Raw genomic sequence first — 22838 nt, 5'->3', positions numbered from 1 at the left:
AGAGGACTGAAGTAGCTTCCTGCCTTCCAACTCCCCAGCTGGCAGAGTTTCCCTCCCGCTCGCCCCTCCAAGCCACTCCTCTTTAATAAGTTAACCAGTTAAACCTTACATTCAAGTGGTTAACCAATTAAACAGGATCTTACATCCTTACTATAAACTCAGCCCTTCATCTCCAGGGACATGCTGAATTATACAAAACAAGAAACATTTAACCAAAAAAGTTGACAGTACAGTTAAAATATAAACATTGCTTTATTCACCAAGACATTTTAAACCTCATTTTCAGATAGGTTAACTTAATGTAACGTAATGTTTAAAACAATCATCCCAGGATTAGTGCATCATATACATCAGTATGATACTTAATAAAAAACACCAGTCCATTTACATGACAATACCAATTGAGCACAAAACAGGCAAACTGCTTAGTAAGCAAATCTCCCCCACCTTTTATGCAGTTTGACACTGTCAACATTATTAAACAATTTATGTAAAAAAGGAAAAAAAAGCACAGTAATAGAATTTGCTAGAAAAACAGTATAGTGTTTTGTGTTGCATTCTTATTTCATGGTCATGGCCTTGTATCATTGCAAGTTACATCTTTCTATAGCACAAATATAACCCATATATTGAAAAAAATCCTGATTGGGTTATTCTTTATATTTAAAAACCAATAATCTGCCTCATGTACTAATTCTATTGAAGTAATCCAATCTTGCCTAAAAATTACAGTAGCTACAATACCAAACTCATTTCACTTTGTTTAAAGGACATTTTTAGAGACATACATATACTCTGTGTGCATGTGTGTGTGTACGTTCAGTACTAATTTTCAACATCAAACACAGGTATTCAAATGTGCAAAAATCCACCACACAATACTTAATATTTTCATATTCTCGGTATGGCTTTTATTTTTGCCACTTTGTGACACATTTCAGGAAAAATATTTGTAAACGGTTATAACTCTAGTTATACTAATAAAAGTTTGCTGAAATGGTGCTTAGACACAAACAAACAAGGGAAGCAGTTAAATTCGGAGACAGATTAGACTGACCCATCCTTATGTAACTTGAGCTGTTAATTAAATGATAATTTACTGTCTTTTAAATAGTTTTGTATATACCAAAAAGTGATGCTTTAAAGTGTAAAATAGGTGATTATTTAAATAAGCTGATCTCAAAGTTCTTAATTTTTAAAAAATATATACTACAGTATCTGAAGAAAACAATCCAATGTTCCTTAAGTATAAGATTACGTTATATGTGTGCTTAAAAAATGGACTAGAAGTGCTAAAACAACTTAGCAGTTTCACTATCTGGTGCATCTGCATATTAGTGCTGCATCCTTATCTTTAAGTTATTTCTCTGTTATGCTCCTTAATTTTTAAGATGCATTATACATTGCCAATACAACTACACTGCTGGCAACTTTCCAACTGTGCAAACTCATAACTTTTTTTTAAGTACAAAGACTTGAAGTAATTGACATTATATTAAATCTGCAGGAATACATCATCTGACAATGTATTTACTGATTTTTAACTTCAAAGCAGACCTTTTGTGCATCTTGTACAGAGGTTACCTTACCACGTTGCATCTTTCCTCCCAGAGCCGGACCACAACATTTGGGCACCTGAGGCAGGGAGCTCAACTGATGCCCCCTCTCTAGAGCAGAGAGAATACATATGCACCAGCAGCAGACACAATTTTCTACACTCTGGGTTCTAGTGGTGGCCCCCCACAGTCTGGTACCTGAGGTGGCTGCCTCAGTTTGCCTCATGGTACGGCCAGCCCTGTTTTCCCCTTACTACTTCACAGGTTTTGCCATTTGCTAACTAACAAAATTATGAAAATAATTTAAATATTAAAAATAACAGAAATACTGAACATTCTCCATTTAATTTACAGTATATTTGTAAAAAGCAGCAAAGTGCTTGTAAATAATCATTTACTATGTTTTGGTGGCATACAGCATTTGCATTACAGAATTACAGTAAGTGTAATGAATCTTTGGCTTATTGCACTTCACACTACAAGATATGTTCTTAAGCAGCAAATTTCTCTTAGTTATATTATACATGCTATTCTACAATAAACCAGAGCTTTACATGAATGGTAGACGGCAATATCAGTTCATCACATATACTAATAACCAGTTACAGATTTAACGAAGTCAAGAAAGATTCTGGGAAGTAAGCCAAAGGAATATTTGCTCATCAGATATGCTCAGTGGCCACTATGCTCTTAAAGCACACTTGCTGAATTACAATGGAAAGAGATATACATTTGTTTACCCTTCCTGCAGGGAAGAGAATCAAATGATGTTCATTAGGGCTATGTCTACTCTATAGCCTGTTCTGCAAAAACATATTCAAATGAGGTGAAGCGTGGAATATCTCCACGCCTCATTTGCATAATTAATGTGGAAGAACGGCTCTTGTGAAAGAGGGGGATTTTGCACAAAAAGGAGCTGTGTAGATGGCTTCTTTTTGCGCAATAGCCTCTTGTGCAAAAACGAAGCCTAATTAATTATGCAAATGAAGTGCGGTGATATTCCACGCTTCACCTCCATATGTTTTTGCAGAAAAGGCTATAGTGTAGACATAGCCTTTAGGTAAACATTTTAGCATCAGAAATTCTACCAGCAATATTAGTTCTGCCCAACACACAGATTTAATACTCTTGTTATAATCAGGTTACTAGTCAGATTTTTTTTCTGATTCACAAGTTTGCTCTGCTGAAACCAAGCTTGGAATCTAAAACTTGTGGATTTAGAAAATAATGAATTCCTTAGCTGAAAGGCAAAACAGATGATGGACTTTTGGTCTGGAACATGTGAGTTAAATATAACTTTAAAAGTGCAGATATACCAAAATTCCAAATATCACTATTTACCATTCTTAATTTTGGGAGAACACAGCAAGTCCATTGCTTCTTCAACTCGGAGTCCACTTTACAGTGCTTCCCACACTTCTGCATAGCACTGACAAACTGAAGTGTGCAAATGCAGCCATTTCTAAGCCAACACTATGAACTTGCCTTATGCAGGTTCAGAGTTTCATGATGCCTGCAAGCTCACTTTTAAGATATGCTACCATTTAATTATACAGCTAGCATTTTCATGTTGTGTATCAAATGCATATAAATAAGGCACTAAGCATTGTAAAGTTGATATGTCTTTAAAACGTAGTAAAACCATTAACATATTTGTAATTAAAATTAGCATGAATGGTACCACTCACAACCAGTTTGTGGCTAACCTGTACAAATAACGGACAACAAATATACGTCATACATTTGCAGAACTGCCCCATGACCAAACAACAACAAAAAATTCTTCTTGGCAAAATTAAAAACAACATAAAAACCCTCAAGGGTTCCTAGTATAAGACAATGGCTACATAAATGTACATTACTTGGCATTTTAACTATATAAAGAATATTTAACTTTATCACGTTATAATCACATTCACATATAAACACAATGGCATACCATAGATCAATCGGATTACAGTTCAACTTCCCCATCCTGGGGGCTGTTCAAAATTCATAGACCTGTGGTTAATTCCTGAAGCATTTCTGACTAGGCAGCTCAAACCATATAATCCCTTTGCTGTCACTCTCAGAAATAACAATTGCACAATCAGAAATTATAGGCCCCCATTATCATTTGCAAAATTAGGCTAAGTTATCTGTTAAGAAAACTAAGCAATTTCTTAAATGTTGTAGTCTATACTATCAAATCCTGACAAAGCTTTCAAGGTTTAAAACTTTATTGTGAGGAAACTCACAGATTAAGATTATTAGAAATAAAAAATTGAAAATAAATTCAACTATTCTTTTTCTTCCCTAGCCTACTTCAATTCTGTGCCTTAAAAGTCTGAAGTAGAATTAAGGCACTATATCTTTATCTGTGTTTTGAGGTACATTTTTTTTAAAGGTTTCAAGCCCATGAACAAATATATGTATGATATGTAGTGGAGACAAAAAACAGTTGTTCTGCTTCCAATGTTAGCTAATGAAGTTGTGATTATATAGACACTCATTCTCAATCTTCTCCGTACCAGGAGCTACCCAGCACATACCTTGCCATCTAGCTGGGAGCTAGTTGGCACTGCCCCTCATACATAGAATCACAACCTCTTTTAGGGTCCGTCCCCCCCGAGAACCAATGTGACAAGACTTCCAAATAATATTTTGATTTTCACACCCATTGGATTTAACCATTGTTCAGACTGATGGGTAGTTAGAAAACAGCACCTTCTAATAGAGCAGGAAAATTGAGAAATGGCATTTACCAAGCCCACAGGGTTCAGTTAACAGGTGGTTGCTGTTTTTTTTAGAAAAGAGGTTTAAAATCTTTGGACTGAAAGCAAAGGGTTAAAATTATCATATAGTTTTCAACATACTGCATACTGAGCAGATCTCAGATAAATAAAGATCAGAGTTTCAGGGACTAAAATGTACCAGATAATTCCTCCAGCTACATTGCTTGGGATAACTCCATTTTTCCTTCTGTGGCAATTACTTCCTTTTCCATGTTTTCATGCGTCTTGCATTCACACAGCTTCTGCTTCAGCTTTTCAAGTTCATATTCATGCAGAATGTTTTGTGTTAAGAACTTTTCACGTTTTATTCTGGCTTTCACATCCGCTGGAACGTCTGGAATCATCCATGCCACGAAGAATTTAACAATAAACACAATATGCTGCCAAAAAAAAAAAAAAAAGCAAGTTTAAGTATGATTATGTACTAGAAAACTAAGAAATATAGGACGAACTTCTGAAATCCGGGACACTCTGGTCGGGCAACATCTATGGTCCAGCAGATAGCTTTGGCGCACGGAAGTGCGAACTCCATCCCTGGGGAGCTCCAGGTGGGTGGGGCAGCAGTGGGACCAGAAAGCCCTGTTGCCGAGGATCCCTGGCAGAGCGCAGCAGGGCACCTGGCAAGCCTCATCCCCTAGGATCCCCGGCAGCAGCAGGGCAGCCGGCAAGCTCTGTCCCCAGGGATTCTTGGGCAGGCGGAGGAGAAGTGGGGCCGAGGCGGACGGGGAGCTCCGTCCCTTGGAAGCCCCAGAGGGCCAGAGCCCAAGCCCAAGTCCAAGCCCTGCAGGCTGGAGCCTAGTAGCAGTGGACAAGGGAGGTTCAATCTGTAATTAGATCTCCAGATAATAAAGAACTGCATAAAATATTATTATTATTACTATTATTTTTATTATTAAAATTAATTTTATATTTTCCTTTACAAATAGAGTATATTTTAATATGACTGTCCTGGAAAAATACACCTCGTGTTACAAAAATTCTCAAATTTTGTCTTTGAGAACTGTACTAATAAAACACTATAAGTCACCCTTAAACTATTTTTTATTCCAAAGTGCTTTGTAACAGCTGAGGAAGAACAGTTCATATTCTGTACCTCCAGCATCTTTCTGCTGCATCTAGGTGTTTCCTTAGAGATATGTATCAGTTACCCAGTAAGCATCACTCTTACAGTTAATTGTGAAGAGATGGGTGCGGGGGGAGGGATGGAGCTAAAGGGGATGGTATATATCCCATATGAATTGATTGTAGCACCCATTTGTCAGGTGTTATGCCCTGCCACATACAGGGGTGCTCTAGCCTGGCTGCTTCTGTCCTCACACTGAGCAGCGGGCTGGGAGTTTGAAGCCTCACATGGGGTCAAAAGCAGTGGTGGGAGGGCTGCCAGCCAACCCTTCACCCACCATATTTCCCCAGCTGCCTCTGCCCCATGCAAGGCTGTGTTCTTGGGACTGGGAGCCATCAGAGCCCCCACTGCTTCTGTCCCCCCTCTCCCCACCTCCAAGGATGCCGACTCCCAATCCGTGCCTCAGTGGGGCTCAAACAGCATAACCCAACTCCTTCGATAGCCTGCAAAAGGCTGGCTTACTATGCAAAATCATTAATTTGAGCAATTTTATCTACTTGCTATTACTGTATAACACTTTTAGAAGGTAGTACTGCAGTCCCCCATGAGCATCAATACAATAGCAATGCTATATAAACCAATGGGAATTGTATATATGGGAAACCTGCTGGTTTAGTTATTTTCTTATTTGCATTAAGAGTTTAACTCTGCTCTTTTCTGGGGGAGATATCTTTTTACTTGAAAGAGTCTTGCCTGAGAAACAATTGAGTGAAAATTGAAAGTTTGGTCTTTATTTTGTACAACTGACATTTTCTTTGTTCTTCTTATGCAAGAGAATACAGAATATGCTCAGCAGTTAATTTGACTTTTATTAAAAAATAGTTACTATATACAGAATCTATAATGTATTGAGTTCAGAAGACTGAGGGGTACATACCTCCATTATAATTATGAAAGCCATTTTGGCAGCAAGAATATGCCAAAACTGCATAGTGTGTAAATATTGCTTCTCGTGGCCTGGTGGATTTCGATAGTCTCTGTACCTGTTAGATATAAACAAATGTAAAGGTGAAATATCACCTTCAATAAGAGACTGACTACAAGCTCAGTGACATTTACATGCAAATACAGCTGTCATTTAAGAAACCTTTTGATCTTGTTCTAAAATGTTCTGTTTTCTTTTTCTGGAAGAAGTTGGCTCTCATAACTTGCATCTATCTCCAGTTTGCTCAGAACCCTCATTCACAACAGCATACGATGACTGAAGATGTGTGAGAAATGAAATGTTTATGTGGATTACTACTACATTCAGATAGTGAATGCCAAAAAGCACAATTGAAACTAATTAAATCGTATCATTGTAGATAGATATATCGAATAGATCAAGTGCTCAATAGGTGAGCAGATGTATATGTGTGGCTGGGATTAATACGTATTGCAAAATAAAAAAACTGGAGCTTTACTCTGAGTTATGATCTATCTGTAATAGATTTGTTTTGCACCACATAATATGTTTCCCCTTTGTCATGGATGTCTCAAATTTCTTCTCCAATGCACAGTTCCTTCACTATGAACAAATTCATGCTTTTTCACCAATACACTGAACTCTTGTGAACAAAAAATTCCTCTGCATTAAGGTAAAGATTATGCCCGTGATTCTCAACCTAAGATCCAATCAGAATAGAGCTGTGGCCTATGTGACATCCTCAGGGCCATATGTGACATCCTGAAGTTAATATTAGATACGTCCCACATTACACATTGTGGGCTGCATATGCAACCCACTATGGTAAACCAATTGAGAACCACTGGTCTATGCTAATGAACACAACTAAAAATATGTCTCAATAAATGCATACGGATATTGGCCCTTCTGTATAAATTGTCGAACAACTTGGCAAAGACAGCCAGAAGAAGAGAATACCAGTCATTTAAAAAACACGGGGCACCATCATGACAATACTGCACTCAAGAAACTTGTGGTGTGTCAGGTCTTCATTCTTTGGATATTTTTTTGCTATGGCTTGGGGGACACCCTTATCCCATCAGAAGAGCTGTGCATGGGACTTCTTGTACTGTATAAAATGATCATTCGATACAAAGCCCAGGAAAACTAAGGCAGGATCCTTCAGTCTCAAATTGTATGGTTAAAGGAGAACTCTAAAATCAACTGCTGACCTAAACCATCAAAGAGCTAATCCACAAAGGGATCTGACACACCATGTACATGGGTGACTGATTCTTTCATGAATTACACAACATTAAGCAAGAAGTCAAAAAGGATAAGACCCCTGGCTGTGCAAAACTGCACAGGAGAAATCAGACAAGAGCTCCAGGCCTACCTACTAACATATATCTATCTATATATTTTAGAAATGTGTAGCTGTCTGCCTGTCTATCAGTCTGTGAGTCTGTTCAAGAACTCCTAAACAGTAAGAGCTAGGACACCAGATTTAGTATGCAGCTTCCTCTTACCCTAACTTAAAGCAAGATCAGGGTTTGGCTGTGCCTAAAAAATGGGTTCTTTAGATTGTCAGATACCTTCAGATCTATTTCCAGAAACTACCAAAGTGGCTTTAAATCATACACTCTTAGGCTAGGTCTACACTGTATTGCTGTTTTTCGGAAAAAGCTATGCAAATTGCACTCCACAGTTTGCATAGCTTTTTCCGGGACAGGCTTTTCCACCATTTGGCCCTGGATGCGGCGGAGTTTTTCCAGGATACTGGAGGTATCCCGGAAAACCCCACCAGTCTAGATATATCCTTAGCCTCTCCTATTACTTGCTTTCTATGCTACACTCTTTTTCATGCCCTTGCATTTGTTAGTTACACCAAGATGAACTCCCTTTGACTCAAATGAAAACATATTGTTATTTTTGGTGGCTAATGGGGTCACCTAAATCATTTTCCTAAGGAAGCTAGATCCTGTAGTAGTCTGACATTAAAGAAGTAGGCTCATCTATTTTCTAATAGGGATGTTAAAATGCATGTAATGATAACCAAGTAACAGCTGAAAACTTTCAGAGGTTATATGTGGGTCGGCAGCCTGAGCTGATGTGCACCAAGAGCCAGCCTGTGCTGCTGCCTCAAAGATAGCAGCATGGGGCAGCAGACAGCTCCCCGGGAGCCAGACAAGGAGCTGTGTGTAGCCATTTGGGTAATCGATAGACTCATGCTTATCGATTACCCAGTTAAATGGCTACAATCTTGCATCCTTATCTTCTAATTCATTAAATCTCAACTATCTACTTGGAAAACTACCTATAAAACATAGAGAATTATATTTTTAATCACCACAAACCTGCATGTGAGAAAGTTCTCTGGATTATTTTCAGGTGTTTTGTTTGCTGGAAAATCAGAGATTTGGAACACGGATAGACTGTTGTTAATGTATCCAGACATGGGTGAATCTCCATTTGTAGAATAGGCATAGTAGTAAACTAAACGAGGGATCATATCGGATGTGAAGGCTACAATAAAGGCCTGGAAAAAAAGGAAACAGAACTTGAGATAAGCTGCATCAGCTGTGACTTAGTGTCTTGCTTAAATATTTTCCTTTAAAATGAAATATCAGATTCTGTTTGGCAGTCCAATGTGAAGTTGGAACACTAGATGTGGCAGCTTATTTGTTTCCAGTTTATTAAAAGAATATTTAGTCACTGCTGCTATCTGGACATCCAGAAGCAGTTGAGCATCTAACTGAACATATAGATTGCAAATCTTATTAACCATTCAACTGAAGGTATGAAATCCCTTTAGCCAACTCCTGTGGATTCCCATAGACAATTAGTACAGCCAATGCCTTATTGGGACTGAGTACAGTAAACCAACCCACATCCCACCCCAATCTAGCCAGACACTGGGAAAGCCAAGTGAAAAAACAACCTGACTCCAGTTAAATAGAAATAGAGAGCTGCATGTCACCAACACCCTTGTAGCATTGCAACTAAAATGGTGGTGTTTTATCCATAATGAGCAGGTTCCATACAGAATGTAGAAGCTGTGTCTCATTCTACAAATCCTGGAAATATAAAGAATCATAAGAAAATTGACTTAGCAGAGTTTACTTACATTAGTGACAACAGACAAGATGGCCATTCCATTTAGAATTTCTTGCCAAACTCCTATGCTGTGGGCTTTGGCAGCAACAGGCCTCCTGAATTGAGTGGTAAGCTTCCAGGAATCTACTCGAATCTCCAAGATATTATTCATCAGAGCAAGAAGGGGAGCCAGTGGAAAAGAGGCCACAAACAGAGTAATAAATCCAAACTGAATGACTGCATGGGAAGAAGGGAAATGAACAACAGTTATTTGGAACTCAAGGGAAATTACCTTTAAGTTCACAGTTCATGCTATTGAAATACCAGAGCATTCGAGATAACCCTACCAAGTGAAAAACAACTCCAGTGGAATGTATTCATATAATCAATTTTCTGAATTATTACACAGTGCTAATAAAAGTTCAGTATCCAAGTACTTACACGAAAGAAAAGCATTTGTGTGTTTATAACTGAAAGACTCTGCAGTTTGGAGAAGAGATTGACTACACAAAGCAGTAAAGTTTGATTGACCAGACTTTGACTGATGCAAGACTTTACTTGCTGGCTCTTGAACTTGCTGGCTCTCTAATTTAGGCAATTATTTTAGAGACCAACCTCTTAACTTTTAATTAATTTTAAATGTATTCTGAAACAAATTCTTAGGTTCTCCCCTTGTGATCCGTTCTTCATGGGTTTATTGAAAGTTCAATACATATATATTTAGTGGCGCTGGTAAATCTTAGTATAAATTAAAAAATAACTAACTCTATACATAAATAATCACTTTTGCTATCACCAAAATGAAACCACCTCTGGTGTGGCATGTTGCAGTTCTTTCAGTTGTGCCAAAACAACCTCACAATAATTTAGGTATAGGAAATGAAAGGAATACTATTGGGAGTACTTCCTATCTACTGGCTAACTGGTAAGCCTCACCCTGAAAGTTCCAGTTAACTGGTAAGGGCTGGAGCAGACTCCTGCCCACCCTGGACAGGGGGCTGCTCCAGCCATGCGGGGCCCACCACTGGCAAGTGTTGCTCTGGCTGGCCAGATCAGTCCCTTTATCTGGTGCAGGCCAGCTTTCCACTCCCAGGGAGGTTTTGCTACAGGCTCTTATATATAAGTTTTATACCACAGAGCCTGCAGCGCATGTAACCATGTAATCGCTAGGATTTTTAGCGGTTATGCTATTACACTTTTTACTACTTTTTACATCCCTGCTATCTACTTAAAGCCACAGGAGAATGTAAAACAACATAAAATTTGTCCAAGGCACTGACAGTAACTGTTTCAAAAGATTTGCCATAAGATCACTAACAACCACATGTGGCCAGGACTTTAATTTCCCACCACAGCCAAAAACCAGAATCTCCAGTCACTACTGATCAATGAACCATGCTGGAACAAAGAAAGACATCTGTACATCTTCACCACCAGCAGCAGCTACAACAACAGCTATTTTTACCTTGCAAGACTCCCATCCAAGTACTGATGTAGTCTGACCATGGCTGGCATGTGAAATTTGACAAGATCACAGCCCAAGGTGAAATGGGTACATGACATGAATGTAGATAAGTACTCTAAACAAGATTTATATGCACAGTTTAGAAGTAACATTAAGAGCTATGCCACCAGGCAACCCTTTCAACAAATTCTGTCCTTTCTATTTGACAAATATTGACTTTTCTCATTTTTTTCTGGATTTTGCCTGGGTTTAATTTCTGTTTCTTTAGTTACTTAGCTGTTTACAATCTGTTTCAGCAGTCACCTTGACATGACTTTAGAAATAGTGGCAGTTGGTTAGCTCATGCTCCCTCTGCTGGTCAGTGGAGTAATGTCAGAATACAAATCAGTGCTGACACAAAACACAGTGGATACTCTGATCCATATTGAAGATCTCATATCTGCAGTGCAGATTTTTACAGCATACTTGGCACTCTTCCCATAGGCAGAGATTCCACTGACATCAGTTCAAGTTACACCTTGGAAGAATAGCATAATATGCACTAGAAAGCTGCAGTGTGGATAAGATCCACCATCCAACAGAGAGAAACAATTCTTGGATATATAATATTATGAACAAGAACTCTGCACAATACATTATTATTATGAATAATAATAATAATAAAAAAAAATAATATAAAGGCAGCTCCATTTATTAGGATGACCTATTTAATTCCTTGTATCAGTGAATTTTATGCTGTTTACAATACTTATCAGAAAAAGCCAACCTCCAACCCAACTGGAAAGCTCTGTTCTAACAGCCATTGTAACATTTCTTATCCTCATTACAAAGTTGTGCTTTCAGCTCACCCATTTCTAGATATTCATAGAATAGCCCCAAGACTCCAAAGCTCTGCAGATCACGATCCTGCTCCCAGCGACTATATAAATTTTCTGGATTACATCTGGCTTTCCTGCGTCCCCACCAATTCCAAATCCAGCTGTGGGTTGGGGGGATGGAGGGAATGGGAATACCAAAAGAAGGGGGAATACAAATCATGATTAGAGACTACATTATACTGTATAGATTGATTCATAAGCACTTCTTTAACCAAAGTAAACCAACTCTTCACTCCCATATTGAACAGCTTTTACAAACATCTCATACAAAAGCCAAAAAACTTCTAAAAATTTGATTTACTTTTCAGCTCTTATGCAGTTAATTTACTTTCAGCACTTCTCTCAGTTTGGCCAGTGAAATGATGCTACTCCTCACCTTAATTTTAGCTATTTACAACTAGAGTAGCTCAATATAAGGCATCACTTACGGTACAATGGCCTCTTGTATATTTCCCCAAATCTGTTTCCCGGCCATAACTATGGTGAGCTGAGTCGTCAATTCAATCAGGCAGCCTGCAGGATCACACTGAGCAGAAAGAAGTGGAGGGAGGGGAAGGGACAATAATGCAAGTTACTAAGTTGGCCTTCACCTGAATAAAATGCAATTTAATATAAGACAGTTCTTAAAGTGCTCAAGAAAAAATAATTTGCACTTCAGCTCCCAGATAAAAATTCACCTTCAGGGAAACAGTCTGAAAAGTCTACACTGTGTTGTATGTGTGTCCAAAAAGGAAACGTGCCACATAAAACATTTGAAAATTGAAATAGATCATGTTAAAGACAAAGTTACTCAACAGAGTTTATACTGGCCTCTGTGGGTATGTCCACACTGCAGTTGGGAGTGTGCTTTCCAGTCTAGGGAGACAGATTACCGCTGGCTCTGCTCAAACTAGCAAACCTAAAATAGCAGTGTTGATGTAGCTGCATGGGCACTGGCTTGGGCTAGCACACTGAGATTGGACCTAGGGGGTCAAGTATGGGCAGCTTGCCTGAGCCATTGCCCATACAGCAATGTCCACACTATTATTTTGAGAATGTTAGATTGGACAGACCTAATACAGACATACTCCATATGGGCAGATGTGGATGGAGCACAAGCAGTCTTCCAATTTCCTCCAGTAACTGTCCCTGTCTGCCCATGGAGACCAGTGAGATGCCAACATGCTACTATTTCAAAAGCACTGAACTCTTGCATCTCCCATTCACACCAGAAAGTGCTGGATGTATTTAGCACTTAGATTTTGGCCCTTGTGAGGTGTGCTCCCTGTAAGCCATGCCCTTGTGAAGCCATTCAAATACCACCCAGCTGATTAGCACAGCACCCACAGCCAGCTGCATGTGTTTCTGTTGGTGGTGCATATCTGCACATGCAATGGTGAATATAAAAATGTATTTTGCACATGGATAGAAAAAATTCACACATAAATGGAAAAGATGAGAAGGAACACTGCTTGTGACTCTAAAATTTCTGCTCTTCATCAGTCTGACCATGAGAATTTTACTTGTCCAGAAAACATCTAGAAGATTTCAGTCTCTTAACTTGGCTTTAACATAGCTGCCCTTTGTTGCCTCCAGCTTTTTTCTCCTTGCCCTCTAGACAACACTTATTGCCTTCACATAGCTTCTCAGGGAGTCATGCATAAATATGCAGAACTTTTAGAAGTATCTTACATCCAGCAGAAGATCAGTCTTCTTTGATGCTAACCTCAGTGTTCAAAATGCTGGTGGAAATACCTTCATGTCAATGAGCATTTCTGTTTACCCTGATTTTAGTGTGCCCAGAGGAGCATCGTTCTCATCCACATACAGTAGTCTTAGAGCTAGAGGTCCCACTAAACATAACCAGTACATCACTGAGATAAGGAAGATGCCCATCAATGATTTATAAAAAGAACCTTGTGCCTAGGGAAAGGAAGTCCCCAGGTCCTCAGATGTTTAAGGACAGACAATTCTCATGGTAGCCCTGATAAAAAGAAGAAATTTTAAAGACTATATCCTTGGCAAACAGCAGGGGCCAAATCCTGAGAGTTGCTAAATACAACCAGAGCCAGAAAGAAATTTAGGCACCTAACTGCTGCTTTAGGTATATAAATCTAACAACTGGATCTTCCAATGCCTCACTCAGATGCCTCCTAATCCTGTAGACAGCTAAACTCCCTTGGTAACTACATTTTCACATGTAATGTCTCAGTGGCTAGCAAACTTTTTCTGGTGGACATGGGCAATACTGTTCAACTCCTGACTTTGCCAAGCTGTTCAGAGCCCAGCTCATGGCTAAACTCCTACAGCCTCTTGAAATTAGCCATTTCCCCCAAATATTTCACCTGCCTGGCCTGCTCTGGTAGGCAGGCTTAAAGGTCACTATAGTCCACACCTGTCATATGAGGCCCTGTACAAAATACAGCTGTAATAGATATGGGCATACCTTATGGAATTACGTTTAATTCCTTTTGGATCCTTCGGGAACCTTTTTTGGGTCAGGATCCGCTGACCCACAGAAAAAGCAGTCGGGGCTGCCCACAAGTGATAAAACAAAATCCATCACTGACAGGGCCCCTGACGGAGAAGGACAAAGACACTCCCCACACTCCCCTCATGCACCAGAACCTAGGGGGCCCAGGCTAGCAGATTTTGTGTGCTCCAGCCCCTTGCTGGGGAAGCTAGAGCACCAGTACTAGCTTCCCAATGCTGGGGAGGGAGCCATGAGCCTTGGGGACTGGATCCAGACCCTAAGCCTTAGGTTCCGCACCCTGCTTTATACTGAAAATGCAATCTGCATATTATTGTATAGAACTTCTTTTAGAGGAAAGCACAATTAATGAAATCTCTGGAAGATACTAGGAACATGCAAGGACTTTTTGGGACAGCGTGAAGTGGATTTTCTTAGAAGTACTTAGGTCATGAATCTGAGGAACTGTCCCGGATTGAAGTGTCATTAGAAGAGGTTTTAGAACAAATAGAAAAACTTAATGTTAACAAATCTCCGGGACCGGATGGCATTCATCCAAGGGTTCTAAAAGAACTCAAATGGGAAATTGCTGAGCTATTATCTGTAGTTTGTAACCTATTCTTTAAATCGGCTTCCGTACCTAATGACTGGAAGGTAGCCAACGTGACACCAATATTTAAAAAGGGCTCTAGAGGCGATCCTAGCAATTACAGACCAGTAAGTCTAACTTCAGTACTGGGCAAATTAGTCGAAACAATAGTAAAGAATAAAATTGTGAAGCATGTAGAAGAATATAATTTGTTGGACAAAAGTTAACATGGTTTCTGTAAAGGGAAATCCTGTCTTACTAATCTGTTAGAGTTCTTTGAAGGGGTTAACAAACATGCGGACAAGGGGGATCCAGTAGATATAGTATACTTAGATTTTCAGAAAGCCTTTGACAAAGTCCCTCACCAAAGGCTCTTGTGTAAATTACATGGCCATGGGATAAGAGGGAAGGTCCTTTCTTGGATTGAGAACTGGTTAAAAGACAGGAAACAAAGGGTAGGAATAAATGGTAAATTTTCAGATTGGAGAGGGGTAACTAGTGGTGTACCCCAAGGGTCAGTCCTGGGACCAATCCTTTTCAACTTATTCATAAATGATCTGGAGAAAGGAGTAAACAGTGAGGTAGTAAAGTTTGCAGATGATACCAAACTGTTTAGGATAGTCAAGACAGAAGCAGACTGTGAGGGACTCCAAAAAGATAACACCAAACTGAGTGACTGGGCAACAAAATGGCAAATGAAATTTAATGTGGATAATTGTAAAGTAATGCACATCGGGAAAAATAACCCCAACTATACGTACAGTATGATGGGGGCTAATTTGGCTACGACAAATCAGGAAAGAGATCTTGGAGTTATCGTGGACAGTTCTCTGAAAACTTCCACACAGTGTGCAGCGGCGGTCAAAAAGGCAAATAGGATGCTAGGAATTATTAGGAAAGGGATAGAAAATAAGACCCAGAATATCTTACTGCCCCTGTATAAAACTATGGTATGCCCACGTCTTGAATACTGTGTACAGATATGGTCTCCTCACCTCAAAAAAGATATTTTGGCCTTGGAAAGGGTTCAGAAAGGGTAACTAAAATGATTAGGGGTTTGGAACGGGTCCCATATAAGGAGAGGTTAAAGTGACTGGGACTTTTCAGTTTAGAAAAGAGGAGACTGAGGGGGGATATGATAGAGGACTATAAAATCATGAGTGGTGTGGAGAGGGCCGATAAAGAAAAGCTATTTATTAGTTCCCTAAATAAAAGAACTAGAGGACACCAAATGAAATTAATGGGGAGCAGGTTTAAAACTAATAAAAGAAAGTTATTTTTCACACAGCGTGTAGTCAACCTGTGGAACTCCTTGCCAGAGGAGGCTGTGAAGGCTAGTACTATAATAGAGTTTAAACAGAAGCTAGATAATTTCATGGAGGTTAGGTCCATAAAAGGCTATTAGCCACGGGATAAAATGGTGTCCTTGGCCTCTGTCTGTCAGAGGCTGGAGAGGGATGGCAGGAGACAAATCGCTTGATCGTTGTCTTCAGTCCACCCTCTCTGGGGCACGTGGTGCTGGCCACTGTCGGTAGACAGGATACTGGGCTAGATGGACCTTTGGTCTGACCCAGTACGGCCGTTCTTATGTTATTTGCATTCCTCTCACCCCCATCTCAAATCCATCCTTTTGAAACTGCACTTTGAGCAGAGATTCAGTGGCTAGTTACTTAGTCATGATCTCTTCCAAGAGCCATACTGGATAAATCAAATGCTCTTAGTCTTGAGGGCTCTTATTCAAAGGGTATGATGAACTTGAAATCACAGGAAAGCCCCAGGTTGAAGGACTGCTCCTGCCAGAGTCCAGGTTACAGTTGGGGTGATCTCTGGTAAGCCATTAGCATGGATGTAGGTTTATGCTGTCTTTAATATGCTTTCTTTATTCTGCTTTTACCCTTAAGAATATGTGCTTGCTTAGAGGAAAAAGAAAGCCTGTGTGGTAACTTACAACTGTGGTAATTATATTGTGTACAGTCTCTGAGAAGAGAATGAACATGATATCTGCTTAGGCAGACTGCCTTTTGATCTCTTCACCCTGGAAATACCCTAGTTGGGAGGGAGAAAGAGACACATCTCTCCCCAAGAACAGCAATGACTAGGAAGACCAAAAACAGTAACCGTGGCTGGACCACTGAGGTAAAGTACAGGTGCAGCTGTCCCTAACTGTGACAACAGCCAAGAAGGTGGTCATGGTGCCATCGTTAGCATTATACCTCTCTAATCCAATGCTTAGGGAACTCAGGCTGGATATGAGAGACCTGGTTAAAATCCCAATCTTACCCAACTGAGAGTAAGGTCCTGAACCCAGGTCTCTCATCTCCCAGTGAGTGGCGCACAATTATCTATATGGTAGTTTGGGCCAGGGCACGCTCAATCTCTCCTGTTGAAACGATTTCACATTGTATAAAAATGTAAATAGTCATCAGGGCAGGGGTTGGAAGAATGTGCTAATTACTAAGCTACAGAGTTATTCTGACTCTCTCTCTGGTCCAGTGTGTCGGATGTTCTAGCCACTGGGTATTGGGCTACTGGGCATAAAGGGGCTGCCACCATCGCCATCACTTTCTGGCAAGCAAGTGTTGAGCTGGCTTAGGAACCTAACTCCAGGAGAGGGTTCAGAGCTGTGAACCCCAAGCAGAGATAAGCATTTTCCCCTAACACCTAGCTCCCTTTGAGGAACAGACCACACTTCCCCACTCTATTTCCTATTGGGTAACTTAGGCATCTCCCCTCTCAGCTTACTGGCTTCTATGAACCCATTCTTAACTACCTAACTCTCCCCTTCCACTGTATAGGAAGCCTCAGCAGCTAATTTAGGACCATGGATTCCACTAAGTGGCAGAGTGCCTAAATGCTGTGTTGCCACGCTGACCCTAAAAGGAATTAGCTCTAACTCCTCACTTGTACCTGAGCTAGATTTGGTGTACGGAAGCAGAAGTGGTGGGGTCCCTAAGTAGCTTTCTGCTATCACCTCTCTGATTCTGGGAACAGTAAAGGAATGGTTCAGTTCCTAATGTCAGTTTAGAGCAGCAACTGGACACTAATTACAAGCACCTTCTCACATCTAGAAAACTTCTGGCATCAATGAGATTGAGGTGGTTGTGAAGTTCTGGCTAACTATATTTATTATACAGCCTGCTCCTAAAGTTCAGAGGAATCCATACCTCTTCATTTCTCAAGCTGCCAAACATGTATGTGTAATTGCTAGGGTTTCCCACAAATTTCCCTTTGAAGAAAGCCACATAGAAGCAGGACGAGTAGTAGTTGACAAACTGGAACAGGAACATCTTCATAGTGAGTCTGTTCTCATACTCCAGGTGAGTTCTTGGGATTTCTGTGAAACCAAAAATAAACATTTTAAAATTTCCTTTACGTTTAACATTTCCTGTACATTTTAAAATGTTTTTTTACAGTAAACATTTTAAAATTCCAGACATGCAGCTTCATAAATGTCTGTCATCCTCAGCAATCTAAAATCTCAAGAGAAAAGAGTTGGCATTCCTGTTAGGCAGTATATCTTCTTTCCACAGCCCAGTTCCTTGAGTAGAGAGGGAAATGGGACTCACTCTAGAAATGCTAATCAAATCAGACTTCTCCCTCTTTACATAGCATATGTCTAAACTACATGGCTCCGTCGACGGAGCCATGTAAACTAGTTTACCCTTCATAGGCAAAGAAGCAGGGATTTAAATAATCCCCACTTCATTAAAATAAACATGGCCGCCACACTATGCCAACAATCAGCTGATCCGGCACTGCGCGGTAGTCTAGACGCGGATCGGTCAGCTGGGGAAGCCTTTGCCGACCGATCCACATCTAGACTACAGCACTGTGCCGGATCAGCTGATCGCCAGCACAGCGTGGCGGCCATGTTTATTTTAATGAAGCGGGGATTATTTAAATCCCCGCTTCTTTGCCTATGCCGGGTAAACTAGTTTACATGGCTCCGTCGATGAAGCCATGTAGTCTAGACATACCCATACTGACTATTGTCATGAGCTCCACCTTCATTCCTTAGAGCAGCATTTCCCAAACTTTTGGTTGTGCCCTCACAGGGTAAGAGAGTTTCCATCTTGGCAGTAAAATAGAAATGTCACATAGGATATGTCTACACTTGCACCCTAGTGCGATCTAGGGATGCAAATGTAGGCATTCGAAATAGTCAATGAAGCGGGGATTTAAATATCCCGCGCTTCATTAGCATGATCTCGCCGGCATGTTACTCTGATCAACAGCTGATCAACAATCAAATTCAAACCAAACCCCTTGGTTCGAACTAACATTACTCCTCAGGAACTAACGTTACTCCTCCAAGGGGTTAGGTTCGAACTAACGCGTCCCGGCGCGCACTTTCACTTTTGAAATAGCTGGTGATCGGAGTAACGCGCCGGCGAGATCATGCTAATGAAGCGCAGGATATTTAAATCCCTGCTTCATTGACTATTTCAAATGCCTACATTTGCATTCCTAGTTCAAACTAGGGTGCAAGTGTAGACATACCCATAGAGACTATCTCTTGTGGTCTGAAAGAGACCCACGTGTTGCCATTTTATAGGGCCGAATCTTCATAAGTACTGGGCTCTCATAACTTTTCAGTGGTAGTTTTAGGTGCTCAGCACCTCTTAAAGCAAGGCTGACAGTGGGTGAGAGAGCAAGGAGGATTCCCACTTGTTAGGAAGATAGATGAACCAAACAGATAATATGCTGGTGTAAACACTAAAAGGATGCTACTGAGGACTCTGCTCCTCTCATAATCATGTTTTCCATCATATTTACTTTTCCCAATAGTGGAAATCACTAATCTCACCATTGGTAAAAATGAACTGTAAAATATCATTAGATAAATGACCATTCTGAGCAGAAGGAGAGAGAAAAATAATCCACAAGAACTCAGATTGGCTAGCAGTGGGCAGAATCTCCCTGCAGACACACTGGACTAAGCTTGCTTCAGCAAAGAGGTACTTTGCTCCTCCCTGCATGAATGTTGCTGAGATTAGATTGGCCTGACAATTTCTGGAGTTCATAAACAGCTTGCAAGTAATTGGACAGTTAAAAACAGGCGAGTCACAATAGGGACAAATTTGGAAATGCCTGTCTTAGAGCTACTGAAATGACATATTTTGCATTTGGGTTCAAATTTTGCTCTCAAACTTTGACTCCAATGATAATTAAATCTGTGCATCTTAGAGTAAAATTTGGCCTATTTAATATAATTTAGGAATGGAGGTGGTAAAAGACATTCTAGATATAGTCAATGTTTTATACTCCTGTCTTCCACTATAGCTTCAATGCAGCCGAGTGCAGATTCTCTTCATAACATTAGATGGCAGCAGCCACACAAAAGTGAAGAAATTGATAATCTTTTTTGATTTTAGCTGATCATCACAAAAGTGTGAGCTAATTTACAGAGGTCAACGGTATATTACAAACATGGAATTAGTCCTTAACATTAATGTGTAGACACAAAATGTGCAAACATAAAAAAAAGATTGAGCTTTCATGCACATATTAGTGGGGTTTGGCAGGACTCAATCTGAAGATGAAAAAACAAATTAAATAGGAATCATTTTCTCTTATAGGCATATGATTATTTTAGTAGTTATAAAAGTTAAGAGCCAATCAAATTTAGCCCAGAGACATAAGCAACACAGGGCTACAGTTCTAGATGAGGTTTTCATGGCCCAGTTTTGCTCACATTGAAGCAAAGGGCAACATTTGCATTGTGATTTCATTTCATTATAAATAGCGAGTAGGTAAGCTCCAAGTATGAAAACCCAGGCAGCAGGAAAGTGAGCTGAGCTCTCATAGTGCACAGTCCAGTCCACAGTGTGATACTGACACTTTTCAAGAGAGAACCCTTCCTATCCTTAAATACAGGAATGCAATGCCAGGATAAAGACCCTCTGAATACTTTACTATTCATTTCACCAACTAACATGTGAGCGGACAGTAATTTTTCAGTTAGTTTGTTAAAATGGAACATTCTACAACATATGTATTCTTTGTATAATTCAAAGAAACTCCAGAAACGGAATAATAAGCCAGGTTGCTCCCTCTTAGGAAAAATACACATCGAAGGCTCTGGGAGAGGAAATTTCTACAAGGCCTCATTATGCAAATAACCACATACACTACCATGTTGGCAATGGGCCTCCAGCAACATCCTTCAGTTCCTGGGCAGTGTGGCTGTACTGGAGATACACTATCAGGGACCACTCCCTTACCCCCCACCTGCTTCCGCCCTCAGTCTGTCTAATCTCTGCTCCCTCCCCGGCATGCACACAGGATCCACAGGTTGCAGTACTGTGGCCAGGGGCAGATGACCGTTTTGCGGGGCCCCGGGCAGCATAATTCTGCGGGGCCCCCCCTTTGCCACGGCGCATGCGCAGTAACGCCATGCGCATGCGCAGCGGCGCCACAGCGCATACGCGGGGCTTTCTGAAGCGCGGGGCCCGGGGCGGCCGCCCCGTTCGCCCTGCCCTATATCCGCCCCTGACTGTGGCAGCTTTCCACATACTATCCCTTTTCATGAGGGAGATCCAGTTGTAAAAATCTGTCTGAAGCAATTGCACGTAACAAAATTAAGTTAAGGAGCATGCATGTTTAACTGTATAATTGTCCTACTTGATGTAGAAAACAAAGCTCCATTTTTACAATCACAGTTAATTCATATTCAGGATTTCTAAAGGAAATTCTGCTCAATCAAGCTGGCTTGATCTTGCTTTGAAGAGTTCAATGTTATATACAATTCTATTTTTTAAAATTAGACTTCAGAATAGGGATGTAAAATCATGCTTAATTGATTAAAAGTGGGGGGAGGGAGGGGTGGAAGGGCCATTCTACCGCCTACTAGTATCGGGCTAAAACAGCCCCACCGTAGGCAGGGAGTGCTCCAGGCCGGCTGATTCTGGCCCCCATGGCTCCCAGCCCCCCATGAGGGGACTGATGTGGGGGGCCCAATAGGGCTGCAGCAGCCCTCCCACCTGCAGATGAGCCGTGGGAGGGGGACTGTTTCCAGGTACGGGGTAACCATTACCCGGTAAGCATCACCAATTAAGGTTGATGCTTACCAGGTAACCACTTAAACAGTTACCCGTAAACATTCCTGCTTCAGAACACAATGACTGACTTAATGTCAGGATAATTTCAGCACGTGCAGACACTATAAAAAAGACACACAACAAGACACAGCCATTATGACAATAGCAATTCAGATACAAGTGAAATAGCAAAACTTTGTGCAGCATAGGGATAGTTACAAGACTCACCATAAACCTATAGCACTTGGGCACAACGGGAATTGTGTGAGAGCAAAGAAAGCAATATCAGACCCTTATAGACAGATTCTAGTTTTACCAACTCCATTATGGAACAGAATATCTCCCTGGCAATTAGGACCTCTTGCAAGTTGCCTACCCATATCAGTGATCCAGACCGCTATTTTCTCATATAAGAAATTCAGTATCATGATGATGACAAAGTTCAGGCATGATGCGGTGACTGAGGTTGCCAACTGAGGGGTCAGTAATCCACGGATGGGTTGCAGAGTTTGTGTAGTCTCCATGATTTGGGCAAAGGAAGCATAGACTGCAAGACGGTATGCTATCACAGCTGTCATACTAGCTATGATCAGAGAAATCTAAAGAGAGGAGAGAGATTTAAAGTAAATTTACATTACAACACAATTACAGGCATGCACTTTAAGAGCAGAAATTCATTGGATCATGCGTTAACTTTTTTTTCTTTTGGCTCTGAGTCCAGGAGCACTGCTATGCAAAGTATAGAGATGAAATATCAGTGTTTATTAGTTATATAAACCACCAAATATGTTTTATCAGCATAGATATTTGACAATCTAATATTTCTATTCAAAATACATGTGTGGGAAGACATTGGACCATACACTCAGAGATGGTCCAATGTTCTGTGTCTTTATAGCATCTATTGCAACTGGCTACTCCAGGATCAGAGCTACTAGGTGCATGGTAATACAAATAAGTTATAATTATAACAGTAATCTGT

The 22838-nt window shown here is 40.5% G+C and overlaps 1 protein-coding gene across 7 annotated transcripts in view; it reads right to left on the bottom strand.

Moving 5' to 3' along the window:
* Positions 1–233: 233 nt before the first annotated feature.
* ANO5 (anoctamin 5) overlaps positions 234–22838 on the bottom strand; it is a 115419-nt gene continuing 92814 nt past the window's right edge. For all 7 annotated transcript variants that reach the window (XM_089778592.1, XM_075927744.2, XM_075927746.2 and 4 more), the window contains 8 exons: positions 22233–22455; positions 17981–18150; positions 12207–12304; positions 11749–11879; positions 9467–9672; positions 8697–8878; positions 6331–6436; positions 234–4710 (listed from right to left, as the gene is read on the bottom strand). In XM_089778592.1, coding sequence (XP_089634718.1) covers positions 4486–4710; positions 6331–6436; positions 8697–8878; positions 9467–9672; positions 11749–11879; positions 12207–12304; positions 17981–18150; positions 22233–22455 — 1341 coding nt within the window. In that variant the 3' untranslated portion in view covers positions 234–4485. The remainder of the gene's footprint in view (positions 4711–6330; positions 6437–8696; positions 8879–9466; positions 9673–11748; positions 11880–12206; positions 12305–17980; positions 18151–22232; positions 22456–22838) is intronic.

This window comes from Pelodiscus sinensis, chromosome 5 (assembly GCF_052426305.1).
Source record: "Pelodiscus sinensis isolate ZL-2025 chromosome 5, ASM5242630v1, whole genome shotgun sequence".
Taxonomy (NCBI): Eukaryota; Metazoa; Chordata; order Testudines; family Trionychidae; genus Pelodiscus; species Pelodiscus sinensis.
This window is presented reverse-complemented; position numbering and strand designations above follow the sequence as displayed.